The sequence below is a fragment of the Rhinichthys klamathensis genome, unplaced genomic scaffold (genome assembly GCF_029890125.1).
Source record: "Rhinichthys klamathensis goyatoka isolate OS25496 unplaced genomic scaffold, OSU_Roscu_1.1 h1tg000799l_1, whole genome shotgun sequence".
In the NCBI taxonomy this organism is placed as follows: Eukaryota; Metazoa; Chordata; class Actinopteri; order Cypriniformes; family Leuciscidae; genus Rhinichthys; species Rhinichthys klamathensis.
Window position 1 is genome coordinate 55661 of NW_026607192.1, and position 25411 is coordinate 81071.

The 25411-nt window shown below is 43.3% G+C and overlaps 2 protein-coding genes and 2 non-coding genes across 4 annotated transcripts; 1 reads left to right on the forward strand and 3 right to left on the reverse strand.

Annotated features, from left to right (window-relative positions):
• Nucleotides 1-22: 22 nt before the first annotated feature.
• Nucleotides 23-8697, reverse strand: LOC130077988 (interferon-induced very large GTPase 1-like). Its single transcript, XM_056243432.1, is given in 4 exon segments — nt 23-39; nt 325-387; nt 6941-7800; nt 8438-8697. Coding segments are annotated over 4 exon segments (1200 nt in total).
• LOC130078021 (small nucleolar RNA R38) lies at nt 117-186 on the reverse strand. The gene has a single exon (XR_008805866.1). It is a non-coding gene; the product is annotated as a small nucleolar RNA R38 (small nucleolar RNA).
• LOC130078025 (small nucleolar RNA SNORD49) lies at nt 756-830 on the reverse strand. The gene has a single exon (XR_008805870.1). It is a non-coding gene; the product is annotated as a small nucleolar RNA SNORD49 (small nucleolar RNA).
• A 3982-nt stretch (nt 8698-12679) lies between the features above and the next one.
• LOC130078003 (uncharacterized) lies at nt 12680-25391 on the forward strand. Its single transcript, XM_056243452.1, has 4 exons — nt 12680-13266; nt 13950-14185; nt 14289-14473; nt 24445-25391. Exons 1-4 carry the CDS (start codon nt 13011-13013, stop codon nt 25211-25213), a joined length of 1446 nt encoding a protein of 481 aa, XP_056099427.1. The 5' UTR covers nt 12680-13010; the 3' UTR covers nt 25214-25391.
• The last annotated feature ends 20 nt before the right edge of the window (nt 25392-25411 follow it).

The window sequence follows — 25411 nt, forward strand, 5'->3', positions numbered from 1 at the left end:
GTCTGATGTCACTCTCCAACACTCACAGCCACTTCATTTCTGCAGAAAGTGGGAGAAAAGTTAGTTAATTACATATAAAATAAGATTATAAAATAAATATATATTTTTTATTATTATTAAGCCTCAGGTTACCATAACTCAACATGTTTTTTCAGACAGGGATAACTTGTTTCATCACAGGCTTGAATGTCTAAACACTGTTCTTGGGTCAGATTTGTTCCTTTATAATCCCAGAAACCATCAGAACTATTCTGACTCAAGAAAAGCATTAAACTACACATCTTAAAATCTCTTTACTATAAACGCACTGTGATTGATACGTACCGCTGTGAATCAGGAGAATCAGGAGCTCATGGTGTTTCTGCTCAAGAGAAGTGTTTCTGTGTTCTGTGAAGAGAAACAGGAGTGAGACGAGTTTCACACGAGATCACCGCTGCAGATTCACACTGGCTCTGGTTTCCTCAGAATATTTGGCCATCAGTTTAGGGGAGTTCAGAGGGCATCTCCAGGCGGGCCGGGACTCGGGCACATGGGAGGACAGAGGGTGGGTGGGCCCCAAAATACCACAAGCCACGACCCAGCTTTCAATGCAGCATTTTCATCTCGTGAAGATCCAGCTGCACGTGTGTGTGAACAGAGAGAAAGTGAGGAGAGGTGTTTACTTGCTCAGCACTGAGTCAGCTCCAGACGCTCGCCTGAAGAGAGAGAGTTCATGTGATCAGATTCAGCAGTGATGACTTCATCAGCACATTGTGTCTCAGAAAGAAGTGGAACTGGTTTTGCCATCGTCAGTTATCACATCAGATGGTACTTCCTGTCTCATCACAGAACACGGTTAACTTTACATATAAACACATTACAGAATATACACTCACCTAAAGGATTATTAGGAACACCATACTAATACTGTGTTTGACCCCCTTTCGCCTTCAGAACTGCCTTAATTCTACGTGGCATTGATTCAACAAGGTGCTGAAAGCATTCTTTAGAAATGTTGGCCCATATTCATAGGATAGCATCTTGCAGTTGATGGAGATTTGTGGGATGCACATCCAGGGCACGAAGCTCCCGTTCCACCACATCCCAAAGATGCTCTATTGGGTTGAGATCTGGTGACTGTGGGGGGCCATTTTAGTACAGTGAACTCATTGTCATGTTCAAGAAACCAATTTGAAATGTTTTGAGCTTTGTGACATGGTGCATTATCCTGCTGGAAGTAGCCATCAGAGGATGGGTACATGGTGGCCATAAAGGGATGGACATGGTCAGAAACAATGCTCAGGTAGGCCGTGGCATTTAAACGATGCCCAATTGGCACTAAGGGGCCTAAAGTGTGCCAAGAAAACATCCCCCACACCATTACACCACCACCACCAGCCTGCACAGTGGTAACAAGGCATGATGGATCCATGTTCTCATTCTGTTTACGCCAAATTCTGACTCTACCATCTGAATGTCTCAACAGAAATCGAGACTCATCAGACCAGGCAACATTTTTCCAGTCTTCAACTGTCTAATTTTGGTGAGCTCTTGCAAATTGTAGCCTCTTTTTCCTATTTGTAGTGGAGATGAGTGGTACCCGGTGGGGTCTTCTGCTGTTGTAGCCCATCCGCCTCAAGGTTGTGCGTGTTGTGGCTTCACAAATGCTTTGCTGCATACCTCGGTTGTAACGAGTGGTTATTTCAGTCAAAGTTGCTCTTCTATCAGCTTGAATCAGTCGGCCCATTCTCCTCTGACCTCTGGCATCAACAAGGCATTTTCGCCCACAGGACTGCCGCATACTGGATGTTTTTCCCTTTTCACACCATTCTTTGTAAACCCTAGAAATGGTTGTGCGTGAAAATCCCAGTAACTGAGCAGATTGTGAAATACTCAGACCGGCCCGTCTGGCACCAACAACCATGCCACGCTCAAAATTGCTTAAATCACCTTTCTTTCCCATTCTGACATTCAGTTTGGAGTTCAGGAGATTGTCTTGATCAGGACCACACCCCTAAATACATTGAAGCAACTGCCATGTGATTGGTTGATTAGATAATTGCATTAATGAGAAATTGAACAGGTGTTCCTAATAATTCTTTAGTTGAGTGTATATGTATATACGATTCTTGTGTGGTTCATTATGAACACGTTTTAATGGAGATAAACACTTTTTTTTGCCCGAGAAAGAACTCGCAATCCACGTGCTGCAAGGAGAAAGAGAGCGAGGAAGAGGGAGCGAGTGCTTTTATACCCGTCTATGGGTGGGTTGTGGGCAATATTACCCTGCGCATCGATCTGCACTTCGGATTCTGACCGGAAATAGTAGATCCATCACTCCACCTGCCCTTACGAGAACCCCCCCCCATCACTCCACCTGCCCTTACGAGACCCCCCCATCACTCCACCTGCCCTTACGAGACCCCCCCCCCCCCATCACTCCACCTGCCCTTACGAGACCCCCCCCCCATCACTCCACCTGCCCTTACGAGACCCCCCCCCCCATCACTCCACCTGCCCTTACGAGACCCCCCCATCACTCCACCTGCCCTTACGAGACCCCCCCATCACTCCACCTGCCCTTACGAGACCCCCCCATCACTCCACCTGCCCTTACGAGACCCCCCCATCACTCCACCTGCCCTTACGAGACCCCCCCATCACTCCACCTGCCCTTAAGAGACCCCCCCCCATCACTCCACCTGCCCTTAAGAGACCCCCCCCATCACTCCACCTGCCCTTATGAGACCCTCCATCACTCCACCGGCCCTTATGAAACCCTCCATCACTCCACCTGCCCTTATGAAACCCTATATCACTCCACCTGCCCTTATGAAACCCTCCATCACTCCACCTGCCCTTATGAGACCCTCCATCACTCCACCTGCCCTAACGAGACCCTCCATCACTCCACCGGCCCTAACGAGACCCTCCATCACTCCACCTGCCCTTGCGAGTCCCCCCATCACTCCACCTACCCTTATTAGACCCTCCATCACTCCACCTACCCTTATGAAACCCTCCATCACTCCACCGGCCCTAACGAGACCCTCCATCACTCCACCTGCCCTTATATAACCCCCCATCACTCCACCTACCCTTACGAGTCCCTCCATCACTCCACCTGCCCTTATGAGACCCTCCATCACTCCACCTGCCCTTATGAAACCCCCCATCACTCCACCGGCCCTAACGAGACCCTACATCACTCCACCTGCCCTTACGAGTCCCTCCATCACTCCACCTGCCCTTATATAACCCCCCATCACTCCACCTACCCTTATGAAACCCTCCATCACTCCACCGGCCCTAACGAGACCCTCCATCACTCCACCTGCCCTTACGAGTCCCCCCATCACTCCACCGGCCCTAACGAGACCCTCCATCACTCCACCTGCCCACCCTCCATCACTCCACCTGCCCTTACGAGTCCCCCCATCACTCCACCTGCCCTTATGAAACCCCCCATCACTCTACCTGCCCTTACGAGTCCCCCCATCACTTCACCTACCCTTATGAAACCCTCCATCACTCCACCTGCCCTTATGAAACCCCCCATCACTCCACCAGCCCTAACGAGACCCTCCATCACTCCACCTGCCCTTACGAGTCCCTCCATCACTCCACCTGCCCTTATTGCCTCAGATTGTGAAGCACAGCGCAGCACAGCAACAACCTTGGGCACGAAGGCATAGCTCACCTCTGGTGGTCAGCTGATTCATCAGAATAAAGCTGCATAAAATGAGAACAGCTGTGCTGAGATGGCAGTAGGACTTGGGGTTCACCACTTGTAAATGCATGCTTGTAGTTTGAATAAAGCTTTGTTTCATGTTTTTGACTTGTATATGCATTTGTTTATTGTGATGGCTTGTTCTTTTACTAATTTATTCATGTTTCTTATTGTTTTTTCCAGTATATAAAATATAATTATTTAATTCATGTATGCATTAATTCATTGCTTGAGCTGAAAATTGAGATGTTTCACTGCATTTATCACCATGTAGTCACATCATGTAGACATCTAGCTATTTCATATGACAAAAGAAATTACATTTTGCTTGTTTTATTAAATTATATCATTTTCAGTGTAAAAAACGTAATATAATTAAGTATAGGTCAGCATTTATTATTATTATTTTGTTTAAGTTTTGGGGTGGACTAGCAATGCAATTCATTCTGAGGTTATATTAATTTTTAAGGAATGATACTTATATTTTTTGAGTGTAAAATCAACAGTTTTCTCCAAAGGCGAGATCTTCGAGCAGCTACCCGTCTCCTTTGTGCAGACATTACAAACGCTGTGGACAACCATAGGTAGGGCTGTCGAGTTGCTGATGTTATAAAGTGTTAGTGCACCTGTCGCTCATATAATTTTTTATTGCAGAACTTATAGTTACATAAAATCAGGTAAAAATAATTGTATATTTAACAATGAACAATCATAATGACAGAAAAAAAACAAAGATCATGGGTTTGTGTACATCATAATATGAGATTTTATACACAGGAAAAAAGAACAATGACAAGTCTAAATATCTTTAAATAGTTATTCATAATACATAAAAAAATGTTTTTGTTATTTATAAGGGATGAAACGAGAGGTACATTTAACAAGAAAAAGAGGAAAACAAAGGAGATTTAAGCCACTTTTGCTTGTGGGTAAACATTAAAATAAAGAAATTAACAACATATTCAAGAGATGACGATTTTAGGTTTTCTTAATAAAAAATTATATCGTTAAACATTAGTAGGGTTTAAAATATATCAACTTAAATCAACCCTAAATGTATTTCTCAAAATAAATTAGCAGTTTCTTCAACAAGACCACAAAATGAGCAAGTTTAATCAATTTCAAGATATTTACAGATAGATGAATTATACGTGTCGTTCATATCTTTTAAATTGTTGCACTTGTGATAACGTGTCGTAGGTCACATGAAAACGATGTCCGGTTCACATTCATACTAAACGAGATCATACACTCTTTTAGCGCTCGTTAAGTAAGTACTCATTGAAATTAAGTAGCTAATCATTGAGTATGTGGTTTCAAACGCAGCCTCCATGACAGTATTTCTGGAAAATACTATAGTACTCTTCTCTCTTCTTCTTAAAATATGTTAAGGATCATTGGCTTCTCTGAACAGTCTGTGTTGGTCAGTGATCATCTTGTTTGCTCTGTTACAGATGGAAAGAACCAAATCCCTGAAGAATTCATTCTTGAACACATATCTCACTGGTCCTTCCTGATGTTCTATTACTCTTGCCTTGATGTAACCTGTGAGGTGTTGAATGCAGCTCTTGTTATAGCCCATCTTTGAAATGTTAAAAGACTGAATCTCTTTGAATATTTGGTGATCAACATCCAAGACTAATGATCTTATTTGAGCTTCATCCTCTTTTGATAGAGCATAACCAAGCTGCTCTTTAACTACTCTGTGGATTATTCCACTTGGTTTTTTGAACTTTACATAATCATAATAACTGGGCACTGCGTTTACATGGACACTTATAATCGGATTGACGGCTCAATCGGACTAAAAAACCTTCATGTAATCGATCCGATTGAGCTCGATCCGATTCAAATTTTGATCGGATTGAAAGGGGTGGTTTACTCCTTTTGTAATCCGATCGAGAGAACATGTAAACACTTGATCGGATTGAAAACCGAAACTAAAAGGACTGCGCATGCGCAATGACGTTGAAATAGCGTAATGACGTATGACGCACGGAGCGAGCTGTTCTTCCTGTTGAATAAAGTGAATATAAATGAGTGTTCCGTTATTAAAAAATTCTCATTTCACTCAGCGTCTGTGAAGTGGAGCAGGACAACGTCCCAGCAATGCTTGTTTCAGACTCTCATCCATGGACGACTGGTTTTGGGCGCGGGGTTTTACTGCGTGATCAATATAAGCAGCACGGCAAAACGGTTCATGCTCATCGTCTCCAAATCATGACCAGAGGCGGATACATATATTAAGTCTGCTGTTTAAAACAAATAAAGCACCAAAATAGAGGAGAATAGTTATGCGCGAACAGCAGCATATTCGTGCAGTGCGCATGTCAAAAAATCAATTCCAAATTGAATCTTGTGACATATAAACGCGCACATCAACCCGATTACTTTATTTATCGTTCATGTAAACACCGTGTTCGAATTCATCAATCGGATTGATTTCATTCCGATTGAACCAGTGAGGATCTCTCTCACATCTCTCATTATGTCAATGTCTTTGATTGGAGGAGTGTCTGACTTGATCTCATTCACACTGCGTTTACATGGACAAATCGGATTGACGGCTCAATCGGACTAAAAAAACTTCATGTAAACACCTTAATCGATCCGATTGAGCTCGATCCGATTAAAAATTCGATCGGATTGAAAGGGGTGGTTTACTCCTTTTGTAATCCGATCGAGAGAACATGTAAACACTTGATCGGATTGAAAACCGAAACTAAAAGGACTGCGCATGTGCAATGACGTTGAAATAGCGTAATGACGTATGACGCACGGAACGAGCTGTTCTTCCTGTTGAATAAAGTGTCATATAAATGAGTGTTCCGTTATTAAAAAAATCTCCTTTCACTCAGCGTCTGTGAAGTGAAGCAGGACAACGTCCCACCTTGTTTCAGATTATCATCCATGGACGACTGGTTTTGGGCGCGGCGTTTTACTGCGTGATCAAGCAGCACGCCCGGCAAAACGGTTCATGCTCATCGTCTCCAAATCATGACCAGAGACGGATAAATATTAAGTCTGCTGTTTAAAAAAAATAAAGAACCAATAGAGTAGAATAGTTATGCGCGAACAGCGGCATATTCGTGCAGTGCGCATGTCAAAAAATCACGATGTCACGATTCGAATCTTGTGACATATAAATCCGCACATAAATTACTTTATTTATCGTTCATGTAAACACCGTGTTCGGATTCATCAATCGGATTCATTTCATTCCGATTGAACCATGTAAACGCAGCTGTTTCCAAAACAAATCAAACTCTTTCTTCAGTGTTTCTTCATCTTTAGCTTTGAGTTTTAAGGCAAGTTCTTTGCTCTTTTCATAGAGAGTGTTTTCTTGATGTGTCCTCTGAGCATCAATCTTTCTCTTCAGGTCTCGCTGCTGAAGAACCTCATTTAATTCCCTCTTGGTTTCTCTCACAATGTTCCCCTGAAGCTCCTTGATTTTGATTTCAAATGATGTTTTCCACTGAATCAGTATATCTTTATCTTTGTCTTTCTCAAAGAATCCAGACATTGAATTTTCCACTTCTTCTTTTGTCTTCTTCAGTTCTTCTTGAAGATCAGTTTTCTCAACCTCATGAATTGCTTTAATTTCTATTTGGTTGTGTAGTTTGTTCTCAGTTTCCATCATGGCACTGCGAAGACTCCAGGTCCACTTGCTGTATTTGGTCTCCAGTTTCCTGTAGGCTGAAATCTCCAGAGAATTTCTGAACCTGAAGACGAATTGTTCATTCAGTAAAGCCTTCCAGAGATCATTAATACAGTCTTTTAAGTCTTTCAGCATTAATCCATGTGATTTTGAGGCATGAGACATTATAGTTTCCTTTAGTTCTTGAATGTTCTCGCAGTAGTTTGGGTTTGGTGGTGCCATAGGTGGGCTTCCCTCCCAGAGCTGAGCAAAATACTTCACATCATTCCGAATATCAAATTTAATGACATCGCTAAAACATTCTGCATCACAGACTTCATCTTTAGCAGCAAGTTTTGTCATCTCATCCAGTTTATCCTGCAGTCATCTCCTTCCCTCCATGTTTTTCTCTCCAGCTGTGACCTCTGAAACGTTCTGATGCACAAACACACACCTGGGATTCAGGCCCCATCCACACTACTGCGTTTTAGTTTAGAAACGGAGAATTAAAACGAATACGATCTCCGTCCACACCAGCGTTTTAGCTGCGTATTAGAATTGATCTCCGTCCACATTAAAACGACTGAAAACGCGGATCACGTGAACATTCACCAACACTGGGCATGCGCGTGCCGTTGTAAACACAACTTCATTGATAAAATTATCCCACCATGCTCTGGGTTAACCCCAAACCGACGCTCCATGTACGGTCAACGCCGCCGCTGCACACGGGAATTGTCACAGATCGCTCGAATAATAGCTTGACTCCGGCGCATGTAGGCAGTTATAGCGTTGTAAAATGCAGAATTTACTTGTACAACAGCTGCTAGCAAAGATATACGCCATGACTGATGACACCCAATCATAGAGCCGAGCGTGAGCCTCTACTACGTCATCGTTTCTAAAGTCCTCCGTTTTGACCCGTCTACACTAAAACGCCCTCCGGAGATTCAAAACGAAAAACGGATCGGCAGCGTTTCTAAACTTCTCCGTTTTGGGTCTCCGTTTTTGCTGTTTTAGTGTGGACGGGAGGTGCAAACGTAGCAAAAGGTCTCCGTTTTTAAACGAAAACGCAGTAGTGTGGACGGGGCCTCAGTCTGACCTTCTTCATCCTCATGAAGGCCTGAACAACAATCTGAAGAATGTCCTGCATCTCAGATAGGTTTTCTCCAAATATGTTGATCAAGGTTAGATTACCAAGACCAACAACAAATGTGGCCAGTTTATTGTCATGATGTCTTGTTGATCTTCCAGCCAGTTCTAGAGCACGAAGACCCTCAGTATCAACAACCAGAATATAGTCAAAGTTCATCTGTGTTTTCATCTCCTCTGAGACTCTGACCAGCTGCATGAAAGCTCCTCTGGTGCACCTGCCAGCACTGATGGTATGGGATCAAAATCCCGCCAAATCTATTGCGGCCACGGATTAAAATATAATAAGCGTGAATAAAAAAATAACAAGCATGAAGAATAACTTTAAACACATAAAAAAATATTTTTCACAAAACTTAAACTTGTTCATGTTTTCTTTAAAATTATGTTTTCCTTGGTTTTATTACTCTGTAATTTGCGCTCTCTTTCATTTTCTGCTCATAATTAATTTTTTTGTATACGCTTGTGCTGTTTTTCTCTTCGCTCTTCTTTCCATGTTCTGCGCTTGCTCTTCCAAATGTTGCAGTTTGAGTTTCATGTAAATTAGGGCGGGCTTAAGCGTCACCATTGGTCCACTAGTTCTAGATTGACAGCACCTCCTCTAGCCAATCAATCGAAGAGGAGAGCTGACGTCACTCCAATGCGACTCATGCTGATGTTGTTTACTCGTAGCTGGTAGCAATGGCAAGCCATTTTAACATTTAACAGCTAGACTGGATATGTGTTGCAGATATCTGTAATTCAGTTTTGCCTAGTCAAAAAGAACATTTAAGATATCCGCAATTACATTCTTCCTATCCATAATTGTCATTTCAGATATCCACAAAGACATTCTTCCTAGGACAAATGACATCACTTTTGCAATTCATTTGTATGGGGTTTGTCATTACAGATATCTACAATTCAGTTACAGATATCCACTATGTGAATTACGGATATCTGCAACTGAATTGTAGATATCTGTAATTCTAGTTTAAGATATCTACAATTTGATTATGACTAGTACTAACTCCAATTCAAGATATCTTTAATTCACCTCAATTCGAGATATCTACATGTTCCTTTTCAGATATCTTAAATTAAGTTTAGACTAGGCGAAAGTATGTTGTAGATATCTGTTACTGGAATTATAACTAGTCAAAATGGCATTGTAGATATCTCAAACTGGAGTTAGAGATAGTCATAATTTAATTGTAGATATCTATTATCAAGTTATAGATATCTTAAAATGAATTTTGATTAGAGATATCTGAAATTTGAGATATCTGTAACTTTCATTCTGCCTAGTCAAAATGTAATTACAGATATCTTGAATTACAGTTTTGACTAGGCGAAATGACGTTACAGATATCTGTATGCAAATTAGGCTCGGCCGCATCCCACTTTAGGCGGGAGCAGAGCGTGTTGTTGTTCAAATCATCAAATCACATAGCACTATGGCAAGCCCTTTTAACATTTAAAAGCTAAGTTTGACTATCCGGAATTAACATTGTAGATATCAACAACTTCTTTCTGACTAGTCGTGATTACATTTTGGATAGTTGGAATTGTCATTCAAGATATCTGTAACGTAATTGTGACTAGTCGAAACGACAGATAGAGATATCTGTAATTCAGTTTTGACTAGGCAAAACTGAATTACAGATATCTGCAATGACATCATTGAAAACGACATTCAACTCGTCACACATCTTAAATGACAATTGCAGATATCTGTAATTCAGTTTTGCCTAGGCCGAATGAAAGTTAAAGATATCTCAAACGTCATTATAACTAGTGCAAATTATTGTGCATGATGTAATTTCCCCTCCCCACCATAATCAAAAAAGAAGTGAGTTAATTTCCTTATTTGGAAGAAGAAAGAAGCTGCATTGGCTTTAATGGAAAAAAAATCAAAAAACACCAGAAAATGTTTACATGTTTCCAGCATGACACAAATTGTATTCATTTGCATTAGCCTGGGGGTCTCTCAAAAATATTGGCAACATGCAATGTTTGCCATGCATTTCTATGTTTATGACCATGCTTAAAATTAGTAGATTATTGTTGACGAAAGATTTATGCTTGAGAGAGATTCACACTAATTCACTTTAATGAAGATGCTTACATGCATGCAATTCTTGCCATGGAAGTGCAATAACATTTGATTGATTGAACTTCCTTAGATGAGAAAAAACAGTTCTCAGATTAGTTTTTTTTTTCCCACAGTAAAAATCCATGATGAGCTAACAGCATTAAAAAGACGATTAAAAACTCCTTCACCCTCGACATGGTGCTAATTAAAAGTGAACAGTTAACAGGTGCTATGTGATTTGATGATTTGAACAACAACACGCTCTGCTCCCGCCTAAAGTGGGATGCGGCCGAGCCTAATTTGCATACAGATATCTGCAACGTCATTTCGCCTAGTCAAAACTCTAATTCAAGATATCTGTAATTACATTTTGACTAGGCAGAATGAAAGTTACAGATATCTCAAATTTCAGATATCTCTAATCAAAATTCATTTTAAGATATCTATAACTTGATAATAGATATCTACAATTAAATTATGACTATCCCTAACTCCAGTTTGAGATATCTACAATGCCATTTTGACTAGTTATAATTCCAGTAACAGATATCTACAACATACTTTCGCCTAGTCCAAACTTAATTTAAGATATCTGAAAAGGAACATGTAGATATCTTGAATTGAGGTGAATTAAAGATATCTTGAATTGGAGTTAGTACTAGTCATAATCAAATTGTAGATATCTTAAACCGTAATTCACATAGTGGATATCTGCAACTGAATTGTAGATATCTGTAATGACAAACCCCATACAAATGAATGGCAAAAGTGATGTCATTTGTCCTAGGAAGAATGTCTTTGTTGATATCTGAAATGATAATTATGGATAGGAAGAATGTAATTGCGGATATCTGAAATGTTCTTTTTGACTAGGCAAAACTGAATTACAGATATCTGCAACACATATCCAGTCTAGCTGTTAAATGTTAAAATGGCTTGCCATATAGCACCTGTTAACTGTTCACTTTTAATTAGCACCATGTCGAGGGTGAAGGAGTTTTTAATCGTCTTTTTAATGCTGTTAGCTCATCATGGATTTTTACTGTGGGAAAAAAAAACTAATCTGAGAACTGTTTTTTCTCATCTAAGGAAGTTCAATCAATCAAATGTTATTGCACTTCCATGGCAAGAATTGCATGCATGTAAGCATCTTCATTAAAGTGAATTAGTGTGAATCTCTCTCAAGCATAAATCTTTCGTCAACAATAATCTACTAATTTTAAGCATGGTCATAAACATAGAAATGCATGGCAAACATTGCATGTTGCCAATATTTTTGAGAGACCCCCAGGCTAATGCAAATGAATACAATTTGTGTCATGCTGGAAACATATAAACATTTTCTGGTGTTTTTTTTTTTTTTTTTGATTAAAGCCAATGCAGCTTCTTTCTTCTTCCAAAAAAGGAAATTAACCCACTTCTTTTTTGATTATGGTGGGGAGGGGAAATTACATCATGCACAATAATATGCACTAGTTATAATGACGTTTGAGATATCTTTAACTTTCATTCTGCCTAGGCAAAACTGAATTACAGATATCTGCAATTGTCATTTAAGATGTGTGACGAGTTGAATGTCGTTTTCAATGATGTCATTGCAGATATCTGTAATTCAGTTTTGCCTAGTCAAAACTGAATTACAGATATCTCTATCTGTCGTTTCGACTAGTCACAATTACGTTACAGATATCTTGAATGACAATTCCAACTATCCAAAATATAATTACGACTAGTCAGAAAGAAGTTGTTGATATCTACAATGTTAATTCCGGATAGTCAAACTTAGCTTTTAAATGTTAAAAGGGCTTGCCATAGGTAGCTACAGGTGAAGATAACCATCAGCTCAGCTGTCAAAAATCTTTCCGTGGCAGGACACGTTAAACTGTATGTCTACCTGGCGATCCGTTATCGTTAAATTCGTCACCCTAACGACGACGATCTGTCACAGTTGTATGGCAAGCCGTTTTAGCATTTAAACCTTTGTTCTGACTATCTATAAATATATTTAAAGCTAGTAACAATTGTATTTTGACGAGTGATAATTATAATTCGCCTAGTCAGAATGACAATTAGAGATATCTGCAATTATAATTGCACTAGGAAGAAATCCGATTAGAGATATCTGTAATATATTTTGACTAGTCAAAACTCAATTTAAGATATCTGTAATGATGTCATTGATATCTTTAAAAGACGCGTCGTTTATCCGCAAAGGTAATTAGAGATATCTCTAATTCGATTTCGACTAGTCACAATTGTATTTTAAGATATCTGAATTGTACTCGCTCCTAGTCAATCCACTGTTGCGTGACGTGAAACTACATTTCCTCAGCACCACCCAGAGTTCCTCCCCTCCTCCCTAGTTAACCGCTAACAACTTTAGTCTGCTTTTGTTTTCCGAGAGAAAAGATATGAAGTAGTTCAGGGATTATTAAACGATGGCGGCAGCTGTTCTCGACAAAATAGCAAGAAAGTGTCAACAAATTGAAAGAGCTCAAAGTCAGGGAAATTGTGGTGAGCGCGAACTTCGTGCGATAGATGACTGCTTAAGAAATGCACAGAGAATTTCGTATTTGCTACCTCTTGAGACGAATGAAGAATTGAACACAAATCTGGAGGAAATTCGAACAATGCTGTCAACGCATTTGCAGAGTGAGGGAACTACAGCTTTTTCCATTTCTCGAAGGAGCTCAGGTGAGTTTCTGGTTTTTAAAAACTAGGCCTATGTTCTTTATCTGCAGTAACCGCATACACAAGCGAGGCATCTCGGAAAGCTTGTTTTTGTCTTGTTTATGTGTTTGTTTATTGTCTTCTCTCTACTTTCGTCATGACGGTAGCCATGGTAATACAACTGTAACTTTCCCCTCGGTCTGCAAAGTAGTCTAACCAGTGTACATGCTATGTAACTATTCACTTACAAAATTAATACCGTTATAATACAATTCAAATATATATACCTATTGTACATAATACATATAACGTTAGTTAAAAGTATGACTGTACAACAAAATGTATGCCTACATAATTTTATTTACATTTTAGAAGAAAATAAGGATTAAAGCAACCATTATTTGAATGGCTACTGATAAGGTTCCACACACAGGCCATGTCAATCCATAAAAGTATTTGTGTGACATTCAGATGATCACACATCAATGAATGTACCTTATTTGCATTTAAAAATAACAGAAACACACTCCAACAGGTCAATGTTTAATTTTCATTTTTCAACCTTGTCTGGTTCCATGACTCATAAAAAAGAAATTGTATTTCTTCAACATTTGTACTAAATATTGAAAAAGTAATTTAAATCTGCCATCACCCTGTTTTAGGAGCTACATGTCAGTAATACAAATATATGTTACTTTCAATTGCAGGTAGCCGAGGTAGACCAGCCATTACAATAACACGTGACCAAATTGAATTTTTAATGAAGCAAGGTCACACAGTCAAGCGAATGGCAAGAATGTTAGGGTGCTCATCCTCATTTCTGTACAAGAGGTCCAAGCTGCTTGGCGTATCCATCAGGAGCAGAATGTCAAGAGTGGATGATGAAGAACTTGAAAATGTAGTGAGACGACTCCAATGCCAGTATCCAAATACTGGAAATGAGGTAAGTCTTGTTTGATTCCATTTTAAGGTCTGTCCTATCAGTTCATAAACTAATTATTATTATTTAAAAAAAATTGTTTTTCAATTCAATGCAACCATTTTAGATGATGCGAGCCTTACTGGTTGCAGAAGGATTGAGGGTTTCCCGGCATAGGGTTCGTGAGATGTTGGTCCGTATCAATCCAGCGGCTGCTGCAAGGAGATGGAGTAGCACAGTGGCTAGAAGAGTTTATCATGTGCCCTGTCCCAACAGTCTCTGGCACATTGATGGCAACATGCGCCTCATAAGGTTAATTTAATTGTAGTTTTTGTCCTGCTAATGCAGCATTTAAATGGTGTGACAGTGTGTTTCTGCGATACTAAATTATAGCCTAGTGTAGACTTGCATTAGAATCTACAGCCAAATATGTTCACACACATGCAATTACCACAACCTAAGCAGCCATTGTAAATCATAATACGACAATAACATTATAACAGTTCACCATATCGTCCTGGCCTAAAACGACTAAATGTTAAATCATTAAGACATTTTAGATCCAATGACGTTTTGTAAAGCTGGTTTGAAAGAGTATGTACTGCGAAACTGTACAAATGTTTCACTTGATGCATTTATTATATGAATTATTAATACATTACATACAATTATTCTAAGTATAACAATTCAATTCAATTCAAATTTATTTGTATAACGCTTTTCACAATACATATTGTTTCAAAGCAGCTTTACAGAAAGTGCATTTCAGAAATGTACATAGAAAAATACAGTTAGTTAATCATCATGTATTAATTTAGGGCATAACATATCGCCGGCGTTTAGTCGTCTCTTCACAGGAGTTTAGTCATCTCTTCACAGGCGTTTAGTTGTCTCATCGCAGGCGTTTAGTCGTCTCTTCACAGGCGTTTAGTCGTCTCATCGCAGGCGTTTAGTTGTCTCATCACAGGCGTTTAGTTGTCTCATCGCAGGCGTTTAGTCGTCTCATCGCAGGCGTTTAGTCGTCTCATCGCAGGCGTTTAGTCGTCTCTTCACAGGCGTTTAGTCGTCTCTTCACAGGCGTTTAGTCGTCTCATCGCAGGCGTTTAGTTGTCTCATCGCAGGCGTTTAGTCGTCTCTTCACAGGCGTTTAGTCGTCTCATCGCAGGCGTTTAGTCGTCTCTTCACAGGCGTTTAGTCGTCTCATCGCAGGCGTTTAGTTGTCTCTTCACAGGCGTTTAGTCGTCTCATCGCAGGCGTTTAGTTGTCTCTTCACAGGCGTTTAGTCGTCTCATCGCAGGCGTTTAGTCGTCTCATCGCAGGCGTTTAGTTGTCTCATCGCAGGCGTTTAGTTGTCTCATCGCAGGCGTTTAGTTGTCTCATCGCAGGCGTTTAGTCGTCTCTTCACAGGCGTTTAGTTGTCTCTTCACAGGCGTTTAGTTGTCTCTTCACAGGCGTTTAGTCGTCTCTTCACAGGCGTTTAGTTGTCTCTTCACAGGCGTTTAGTCGTCTCTTCACAGGCGTTTAGTTGTCTCATCGCAGGCGTTTAGTTGTCTCATCGCAGGCGTTTAGTTGTCTCATCGCAGGCGTTTAGTCGTCTCATCGCAGGCGTTTAGTTGTCTCATCGCAGGCGTTTAGTCGTCTCATCGCAGACGTTTAGTTGTCTCATCGCAGGCGTTTAGTCGTCTCTTCACAGGCGTTTAGTTGTCTCATCGCAGGCGTTTAGTTGTCTCATCACAGGCGTTTAGTTGTCTCATCGCAGGCGTTTAGTCGTCTCATCGCAGGCGTTTAGTTGTCTCATCGCAGGCGTTTAGTCGTCTCTTCACAGGCGTTTAGTTGTCTCATCGCAGGCGTTTAGTTGTCTCATCGCAGGCGTTTAGTCGTCTCATCGCAGGCGTTTAGTCGTCTCTTCACAGGCGTTTAGTTGTCTCATCGCAGGCGTTTAGTTGTCTCATCGCAGGCGTTTAGTTGTCTCTTCACAGGCGTTTAGTCGTCTCATCGCAGGCGTTTAGTTGTCTCATCGCAGGCGTTTAGTCGTCTCTTCACAGGCGTTTAGTTGTCTCATCGCAGGCGTTTAGTTGTCTCATCGCAGGCGTTTAGTTGTCTCATCGCAGGCGTTTAGTCGTCTCATTACAGGCGTTTAGTTGTCTCATCGCAGGCGTTTAGTCGTCTCATCGCAGGCGTTTAGTCGTCTCTTCACAGGCGTTTAGTCGTCTCATCGCAGGCGTTTAGTTGTCTCATCACAGGCGTTTAGTTGTCTCATCGCAGGCGTTTAGTTGTCTCATCGCAGGCGTTTAGTCGTCTCTTCACAGGCGTTTAGTTGTCTCATCGCAGGCGTTTAGTTGTCTCATCACAGGCGTTCAGTTGTCTCATCGCAGGCGTTTAGTCGTCTCTTCACAGGCGTTTAGTCGTCTCATCGCAGGCGTTTAGTCGTCTCTTCACAGGCGTTTAGTTGTCTCATCGCAGGCGTTTAGTCGTCTCTTCACAGGCGTTTAGTCGTCTCATCGCAGGCGTTTAGTCGTCTCATCGCAGGCGTTTAGTTGTCTCATCGCAGGCGTTTAGTTGTCTCATCGCAGGCGTTTAGTTGTCTCATCGCAGGCGTTTAGTCGTCTCTTCACAGGCGTTTAGTTGTCTCTTCACAGGCGTTTAGTTGTCTCTTCACAGGCGTTTAGTCGTCTCTTCACAGGCGTTTAGTTGTCTCTTCACAGGCGTTTAGTCGTCTCTTCACAGGCGTTTAGTTGTCTCATCGCAGGCGTTTAGTTGTCTCATCGCAGGCGTTTAGTTGTCTCATCGCAGGCGTTTAGTCGTCTCATCGCAGGCGTTTAGTTGTCTCATCGCAGGCGTTTAGTCGTCTCATCGCAGACGTTTAGTTGTCTCATCGCAGGCGTTTAGTCGTCTCTTCACAGGCGTTTAGTTGTCTCATCGCAGGCGTTTAGTTGTCTCATCACAGGCGTTTAGTTGTCTCATCGCAGGCGTTTAGTCGTCTCATCGCAGGCGTTTAGTTGTCTCATCGCAGGCGTTTAGTCGTCTCTTCACAGGCGTTTAGTTGTCTCATCGCAGGCGTTTAGTTGTCTCATCGCAGGCGTTTAGTCGTCTCATCGCAGGCGTTTAGTCGTCTCTTCACAGGCGTTTAGTTGTCTCATCGCAGGCGTTTAGTTGTCTCATCGCAGGCGTTTAGTTGTCTCTTCACAGGCGTTTAGTCGTCTCATCGCAGGCGTTTAGTTGTCTCATCGCAGGCGTTTAGTCGTCTCTTCACAGGCGTTTAGTTGTCTCATCGCAGGCGTTTAGTTGTCTCATCGCAGGCGTTTAGTTGTCTCATCGCAGGCGTTTAGTCGTCTCATTACAGGCGTTTAGTTGTCTCATCGCAGGCGTTTAGTCGTCTCATCGCAGGCGTTTAGTCGTCTCTTCACAGGCGTTTAGTCGTCTCATCGCAGGCGTTTAGTTGTCTCATCACAGGCGTTTAGTTGTCTCATCGCAGGCGTTTAGTTGTCTCATCGCAGGCGTTTAGTCGTCTCTTCACAGGCGTTTAGTTGTCTCATCGCAGGCGTTTAGTTGTCTCATCACAGGCGTTCAGTTGTCTCATCGCAGGCGTTTAGTCGTCTCTTCACAGGCGTTTAGTCGTCTCATCGCAGGCGTTTAGTCGTCTCTTCACAGGCGTTTAGTTGTCTCATCGCAGGCGTTTAGTCGTCTCTTCACAGGCGTTTAGTCGTCTCATCGCAGGCGTTTAGTCGTCTCTTCACAGGCGTTTATTTGTCTCATCACAGGCGTTTAGTCGTCTCTTCACAGGCGTTTAGTCGTCTCATCGCAGGCGTTTAGTCGTCTCTTCACAGGCGTTTAGTCGTCTCTTCACAGGCGTTTAGTTGTCTCATCGCAGGCGTTTAGTCGTCTCATCGCAGGCGTTTAGTCGTCTCATCGCAGGCGTTTAGTCGTCTCATCGCAGGCGTTTAGTCGTCTCATCGCAGGCGTTTAGTTGTCTCATCGCAGGCGTTTAGTCGTCTCATCGCAGGCGTTTAGTTGTCTCATCGCAGGCGTTTAGTCGTCTCTTCACAGGCGTTTAGTTGTCTCATCGCAGGCGTTTAGTTGTCTCATCGCAGGCGTTTAGTTGTCTCATCGCAGGCGTTTAGTTGTCTCATCGCAGGCGTTTAGTTGTCTCATCGCAGGCGTTTAGTTGTCTCATCGCAGGCGTTTAGTTGTCTCATCGCAGGCGTTTAGTTGTCTCATCGCAGGCGTTTAGTCGTCTCTTCACAGGCGTTTAGTTGTCTCATCGCAGGCGTTTAGTCGTCTCTTCACAGGCGTTTAGTTGTCTCATCGCAGGCGTTTAGTTGTCTCATCGCAGGCGTTTAGTCGTCTCATCGCAGGCGTTTAGTCGTCTCATCACAGGCGTTTAGTCGTCTCTTCACAGGCGTTTAGTTGTCTCATCACAGGCGTTTAGTCGTCTCATCGCAGGCGTTTAGTTGTCTCATCGCAGGCGTTTAGTCGTCTCATCGCAGGCGTTTAGTTGTCTCATCGCAGGCGTTTAGTTGTCTCTTCACAGGCGTTTAGTTGTCTCATCGCAGGCGTTTAGTTGTCTCTTCACAGGCGTTTAGTTGTCTCATCGCAGGCGTTTAGTTGTCTCATCGCAGGCGTTTAGTCGTCTCATCGCAGGCGTTTAGTTGTCTCATCGCAGGCGTTTAGTTGTCTCATCGCAGGCGTTTAGTTGTCTCATCGCAGGCGTTTAGTTGTCTCATCGCAGGCGTTTAGTTGTCTCATCGCAGGCGTTTAGTCGTCTCATCGCAGGCGTTTAGTCGTCTCTTCACAGGCGTTTAGTCGTCTCTTCACAGGCGTTTAGTCGTCTCTTCACAGGCGTTTAGTTGTCTCATCACAGGCGTTTAGTTGTCTCATCACAGGCGTTTAGTCGTCTCTTCACAGGCGTTTAGTTGTCTCATCGCAGGCGTTTAGTCGTCTCTTCACAGGCGTTTAGTCGTCTCTTCACAGGCGTTTAGTCGTCTCTTCACAGGCGTTTAGTCGTCTCTTCACAGGCGTTTAGTTGTCTCATCACAGGCGTTTAGTTGTCTCATCGCAGGCGTTTAGTCGTCTCATCACAGGCGTTTAGTTGTCTCATCACAGGCGTTTAGTTGTCTCATCGCAGGCGTTTAGTTGTCTCATCACAGGCGTTTAGTCGTCTCTTCACAGGCGTTTAGTTGTCTCTTCACAGGCGTTTAGTCGTCTCTTCACAGGCGTTTAGTTGTCTCATCGCAGGCGTTTAGTCGTCTCATCGCAGGCGTTTAGTCGTCTCATCGCAGGCGTTTAGTCGTCTCATCGCAGGCGTTTAGTCGTCTCTTCACAGGCGTTTAGTTGTCTCATCGCAGGCGTTTAGTCGTCTCATCGCAGGCGTTTAGTCGTCTCTTCACAGGCGTTTAGTTGTCTCATCGCAGGCGTTTAGTCGTCTCTTCACAGGCGTTTAGTCGTCTCATCGCAGGCGTTTAGTCGTCTCTTCACAGGCGTTTAGTCGTCTCTTCACAGGCGTTTAGTCGTCTCATCGCAGGCGTTTAGTCGTCTCATCACAGGCGTTTAGTTGTCTCAACGCAGGCGTTTAGTCGTCTCTTCACAGGCGTTTAGTTGTCTCATCGCAGGCGTTTAGTTGTCTCTTCACAGGCGTTTAGTCGTCTCATCGCAGGCGTTTAGTCGTCTCTTCACAGGCGTTTAGTCGTCTCATCGCAGGCGTTTAGTTGTCTCATCGCAGGCGTTTAGTTGTCTCTTCACAGGCGTTTAGTTGTCTCATCGCAGGCGTTTAGTTGTCTCTTCACAGGCGTTTAGTTGTCTCAACGCAGGCGTTTAGTCGTCTCTTCACAGGCGTTTAGTCGTCTCATCGCAGGCGTTTAGTCGTCTCTTCACAGGCGTTTAGTTGTCTCATCGCAGGCGTTTAGTCGTCTCATCGCAGGCGTTTAGTCGTCTCTTCACAGGCGTTTAGTTGTCTCATCGCAGGCGTTTAGTCGTCTCTTCACAGGCGTTTAGTCGTCTCTTCACAGGCGTTTAGTTGTCTCATCGCAGGCGTTTAGTTGTCTCATCGCAGGCGTTTAGTCGTCTCTTCACAGGCGTTTAGTTGTCTCATCGCAGGCGTTTAGTCGTCTCTTCACAGGCGTTTAGTCGTCTCATCGCAGGCGTTTAGTCGTCTCTTCACAGGCGTTTAGTCGTCTCTTCACAGGCGTTTAGTTGTCTCATCGCAGGCGTTTAGTCGTCTCTTCGCAGGCGTTTAGTCGTCTCTTCACAGGCGTTTAGTTGTCTCATCGCAGGCGTTTAGTTGTCTCATCGCAGGCGTTTAGTCGTCTCATCGCAGGCGTTTAGTCGTCTCTTCACAGGCGTTTAGTTGTCTCATCGCAGGCGTTTAGTTGTCTCATCGCAGGCGTTTAGTCGTCTCTTCACAGGCGTTTAGTTGTCTCATCGCAGGCGTTTAGTCGTCTCTTCACAGGCGTTTAGTTGTCTCATCGCAGGCGTTTAGTCGTCTCATCGCAGGCGTTTAGTCGTCTCTTCACAGGCGTTTAGTTGTCTCATCGCAGGCGTTTAGTTGTCTCATCGCAGGCGTTTAGTCGTCTCATCGCAGGCGTTTAGTCGTCTCTTCACAGGCGTTTAGTTGTCTCATCGCAGGCGTTTAGTCGTCTCTTCACAGGCGTTTAGTCGTCTCATCGCAGGCGTTTAGTTGTCTCATCGCAGGCGTTTAGTCGTCTCTTCACAGGCGTTTAGTTGTCTCATCGCAGGCGTTTAGTTGTCTCTTCACAGGCGTTTAGTCGTCTCATCGCAGGCGTTTAGTTGTCTCATCGCAGGCGTTTAGTCGTCTCTTCACAGGCGTTTAGTCGTCTCATCGCAGGCGTTTAGTCGTCTCATCGCAGGCGTTTAGTCGTCTCTTCACAGGCGTTTAGTCGTCTCATCGCAGGCGTTTAGTCGTCTCTTCACAGGCGTTTAGTCGTCTCTTCACAGGCGTTTAGTCGTCTCATCGCAGGCGTTTAGTCGTCTCATCACAGGCGTTTAGTTGTCTCAACGCAGGCGTTTAGTCGTCTCTTCACAGGCGTTTAGTTGTCTCATCGCAGGCGTTTAGTTGTCTCTTCACAGGCGTTTAGTCGTCTCATCGCAGGCGTTTAGTCGTCTCTTCACAGGCGTTTAGTCGTCTCATCGCAGGCGTTTAGTTGTCTCATCGCAGGCGTTTAGTTGTCTCTTCACAGGCGTTTAGTTGTCTCATCGCAGGCGTTTAGTTGTCTCTTCACAGGCGTTTAGTCGTCTCTTCACAGGCGTTTAGTTGTCTCATCGCAGGCGTTTAGTCGTCTCATCGCAGGCGTTTAGTCGTCTCTTCACAGGCGTTTAGTTGTCTCATCGCAGGCGTTTAGTCGTCTCTTCACAGGCGTTTAGTTGTCTCATCGCAGGCGTTTAGTTGTCTCTTCACAGGCGTTTAGTTGTCTCATCGCAGGCGTTTAGTTGTCTCTTCACAGGCGTTTAGTTGTCTCATCGCAGGCGTTTAGTCGTCTCTTCACAGGCGTTTAGTCGTCTCATCGCAGGCGTTTAGTCGTCTCTTCACAGGCGTTTAGTTGTCTCATCGCAGGCGTTTAGTCGTCTCATCGCAGGCGTTTAGTCGTCTCTTCACAGGCGTTTAGTTGTCTCATCGCAGGCGTTTAGTCGTCTCTTCACAGGCGTTTAGTTGTCTCATCGCAGGCGTTTAGTTGTCTCATCACAGGCGTTTAGTCGTCTCATCGCAGGCGTTTAGTTGTCTCATCGCAGGCGTTTAGTCGTCTCATCGCAGGCGTTTAGTTGTCTCATCGCAGGCGTTTAGTTGTCTCATCGCAGGCGTTTAGTTGTCTCATCACAGGCGTTTAGTTGTCTCATCACAGGCGTTTAGTCGTCTCTTCACAGGCGTTTAGTTGTCTCATCGCAGGCGTTTAGTCGTCTCTTCACAGGCGTTTAGTTGTCTCATCGCAGGCGTTTAGTTGTCTCATCGCAGGCGTTTAGTTGTCTCATCACAGGCGTTTAGTCGTCTCTTCACAGGCGTTTAGTTGTCTCATCGCAGGCGTTTAGTTGTCTCATCACAGGCGTTTAGTCGTCTCTTCACAGGCGTTTAGTTGTCTCATCGCAGGCGTTTAGTCGTCTCTTCACAGGCGTTTAGTTGTCTCATCGCAGGCGTTTAGTTGTCTCTTCACAGGCGTTTAGTCGTCTCATCGCAGGCGTTTAGTCGTCTCTTCACAGGCGTTTAGTCGTCTCTTCACAGGCGTTTAGTCGTCTCATCGCAGGCGTTTAGTCGTCTCATCACAGGCGTTTAGTTGTCTCAACGCAGGCGTTTAGTCGTCTCTTCACAGGCGTTTAGTTGTCTCATCGCAGGCGTTTAGTTGTCTCTTCACAGGCGTTTAGTCGTCTCATCGCAGGCGTTTAGTCGTCTCTTCACAGGCGTTTAGTCGTCTCATCGCAGGCGTTTAGTTGTCTCATCGCAGGCGTTTAGTTGTCTCTTCACAGGCGTTTAGTTGTCTCATCGCAGGCGTTTAGTTGTCTCTTCACAGGCGTTTAGTTGTCTCAACGCAGGCGTTTAGTCGTCTCTTCACAGGCGTTTAGTCGTCTCATCGCAGGCGTTTAGTCGTCTCTTCACAGGCGTTTAGTTGTCTCATCGCAGGCGTTTAGTCGTCTCATCGCAGGCGTTTAGTCGTCTCTTCACAGGCGTTTAGTTGTCTCATCGCAGGCGTTTAGTCGTCTCTTCACAGGCGTTTAGTTGTCTCATCGCAGGCGTTTAGTTGTCTCATCGCAGGCGTTTAGTTGTCTCATCGCAGGCGTTTAGTTGTCTCATCGCAGGCGTTTAGTCGTCTCTTCACAGGCGTTTAGTCGTCTCATCGCAGGCGTTTAGTCGTCTCTTCACAGGCGTTTAGTTGTCTCATCGCAGGCGTTTAGTCGTCTCATCGCAGGCGTTTAGTCGTCTCTTCACAGGCGTTTAGTCGTCTCATCGCAGGCGTTTAGTCGTCTCTTCACAGGCGTTTAGTTGTCTCATCGCAGGCGTTTAGTTGTCTCATCGCAGGCGTTTAGTTGTCTCATCGCAGGCGTTTAGTTGTCTCATCGCAGGCGTTTAGTTGTCTCATCGCAGGCGTTTAGTTGTCTCATCGCAGGCGTTTAGTTGTCTCATCGCAGGCGTTTAGTCGTCTCTTCACAGGCGTTTAGTCGTCTCATCGCAGGCGTTTAGTTGTCTCATCGCAGGCGTTTAGTCGTCTCATCGCAGGCGTTTAGTTGTCTCATCGCAGGCGTTTAGTCGTCTCATCGCAGGCGTTTAGTCGTCTCATTACAGGCGTTTAGTCGTCTCATCGCAGGCGTTTAGTCGTCTCTTCACAGGCGTTTAGTCGTCTCATCACAGGCGTTTAGTCGTCTCATCGCAGGCGTTTAGTTGTCTCATCGCAGGCGTTTAGTCGTCTCATCGCAGGCGTTTAGTCGTCTCATCGCAGGCGTTTAGTCGTCTCTTCACAGGCGTTTAGTTGTCTCATCGCAGGCGTTTAGTTGTCTCATCGCAGGCGTTTAGTCGTCTCATCGCAGGCGTTGGGGCATCAGAAGTCTCCGTGAGAGGCTGGATACAAACTGGAGCTGACGAACGCTATTTACCTCGACTAGCGTCCCGAGATAACAGCAGAAAAGCAGATGGGAAATAATTAGCGTAGCTGCTGTTCATAATATTAATGCATTTGATCTGATTCAACAGTAGTATAAAAGGTAAGCATTATGTGAATGCTTGGCTGAAGAGATGCGTCTTTAATCTAGTTTTGAACTGGGAGAGCGAGTCTGAGCAACGAACAGTATCAGGAAGGCTATTCCAGAGTTTAGGAGCTAAATGTGAGAACGCCCTCCCTCCTTTAGTGGACTTAGATATCCTAGGAATGACCAGAAGCCTCGAATTTAGGGATCTTAAAGAACGCGATGGATTGTAGGGCGATAGAAGGTCCATTAAATACACAGGAGCTAAACCATTTAGGGCTTTATATGCTGTGGTAACTTGCTTCATAACACAGTGTAGTTTGTATTTTACTCCTATAGTCCCTAATATTACAGTTGTCCTTATGTTGCCCTACATTTCCCCATTTCTTGATTATTAGACCCTGCTTTTTTCATCATTTATTCATGTAATAAAAAAAAAAAAGATTTGTTCACAATTACATTTAAAGTGTCTTGTGTGACGTCCAGCATAACAGAAACCTGGGAACTGTGGAAAAAGTGGGACCTGTAGGACCTCTTTGTTCTTCACACTTTACTACCTATAATATTTAACTTACATTTTGTATTTGTATTTTTACTTTTAGATGGGGCTTTGTGATTCATGGTGCAATCGATGGACATTCCCGACTAATCACATACCTAAATTGCAACACCAACAACTGTGCCAGTACTGTGCTGTCTCAGTTTATTCAAGCAACATGCCTTTACGGTCTGCCCTCTAGGGTAAGGTCAGATCACGGTGGTGAGAACTTACAAGTGGCCTTGTTTATGAACCTTGTACAAGGACTTCAGCGCCGGAGTCACATTACTGGGGAATCTGTCCACAACCAAAGGATAGAACGTTTGTGGAGGGATGTATTTTTACATGTGCTACAATCATTCTACAGCATGTTCTACAGTCTTGAAGATTCTGAACTGCTTGATCCCAGCAATGACCTTCACAAAGTTTCGCTCAGCATAGTTTTTCTTCCACAGATCCAAGCTAGACTACAGCACTTCAAAGAGGCATGGAATCACCATGCTTTGCGGACAGAAAACAATAAAACACCAACACAGATATGGACAGAAGGAATGCTGTCAATGATAGGAACTGACAGCACAGCCATCAACAATGTGTTTGGAGATGATCTCTACAGGCCAGAACATTTTAATGAACTCCTGGTTCAACATGGCATTGAGTCTTTGCCCACAGCTGAAAATGAAGAAATCCCAGCTGTAACTGTTGAACAGCCTCAAATTAACCTTACTCCTCAGCAAATGGAAACGGTTTCCCATGCTATTGACCATATTGCAGATTTGAAGCTTAAGTTTCAGGTATGTTGTACAGAAATTGCTAATGTTTTGGCAAACTAGTGTTGCAGATTAGAGTGTTATAAAGAATGTCATTCTTTTGTAATATTTTAATACGTAAAAGGTTTAACAACAAGAATGCTCTGTTGAAGAATTAATAGATGCTGACATTGAAAAAAGGATTTTCTATGAAAAGCTGGTGTACAAGTGAGAGAACCTGAACAAACAGTTAAAAATTAGCAATGTAACAGTTTTTCCACA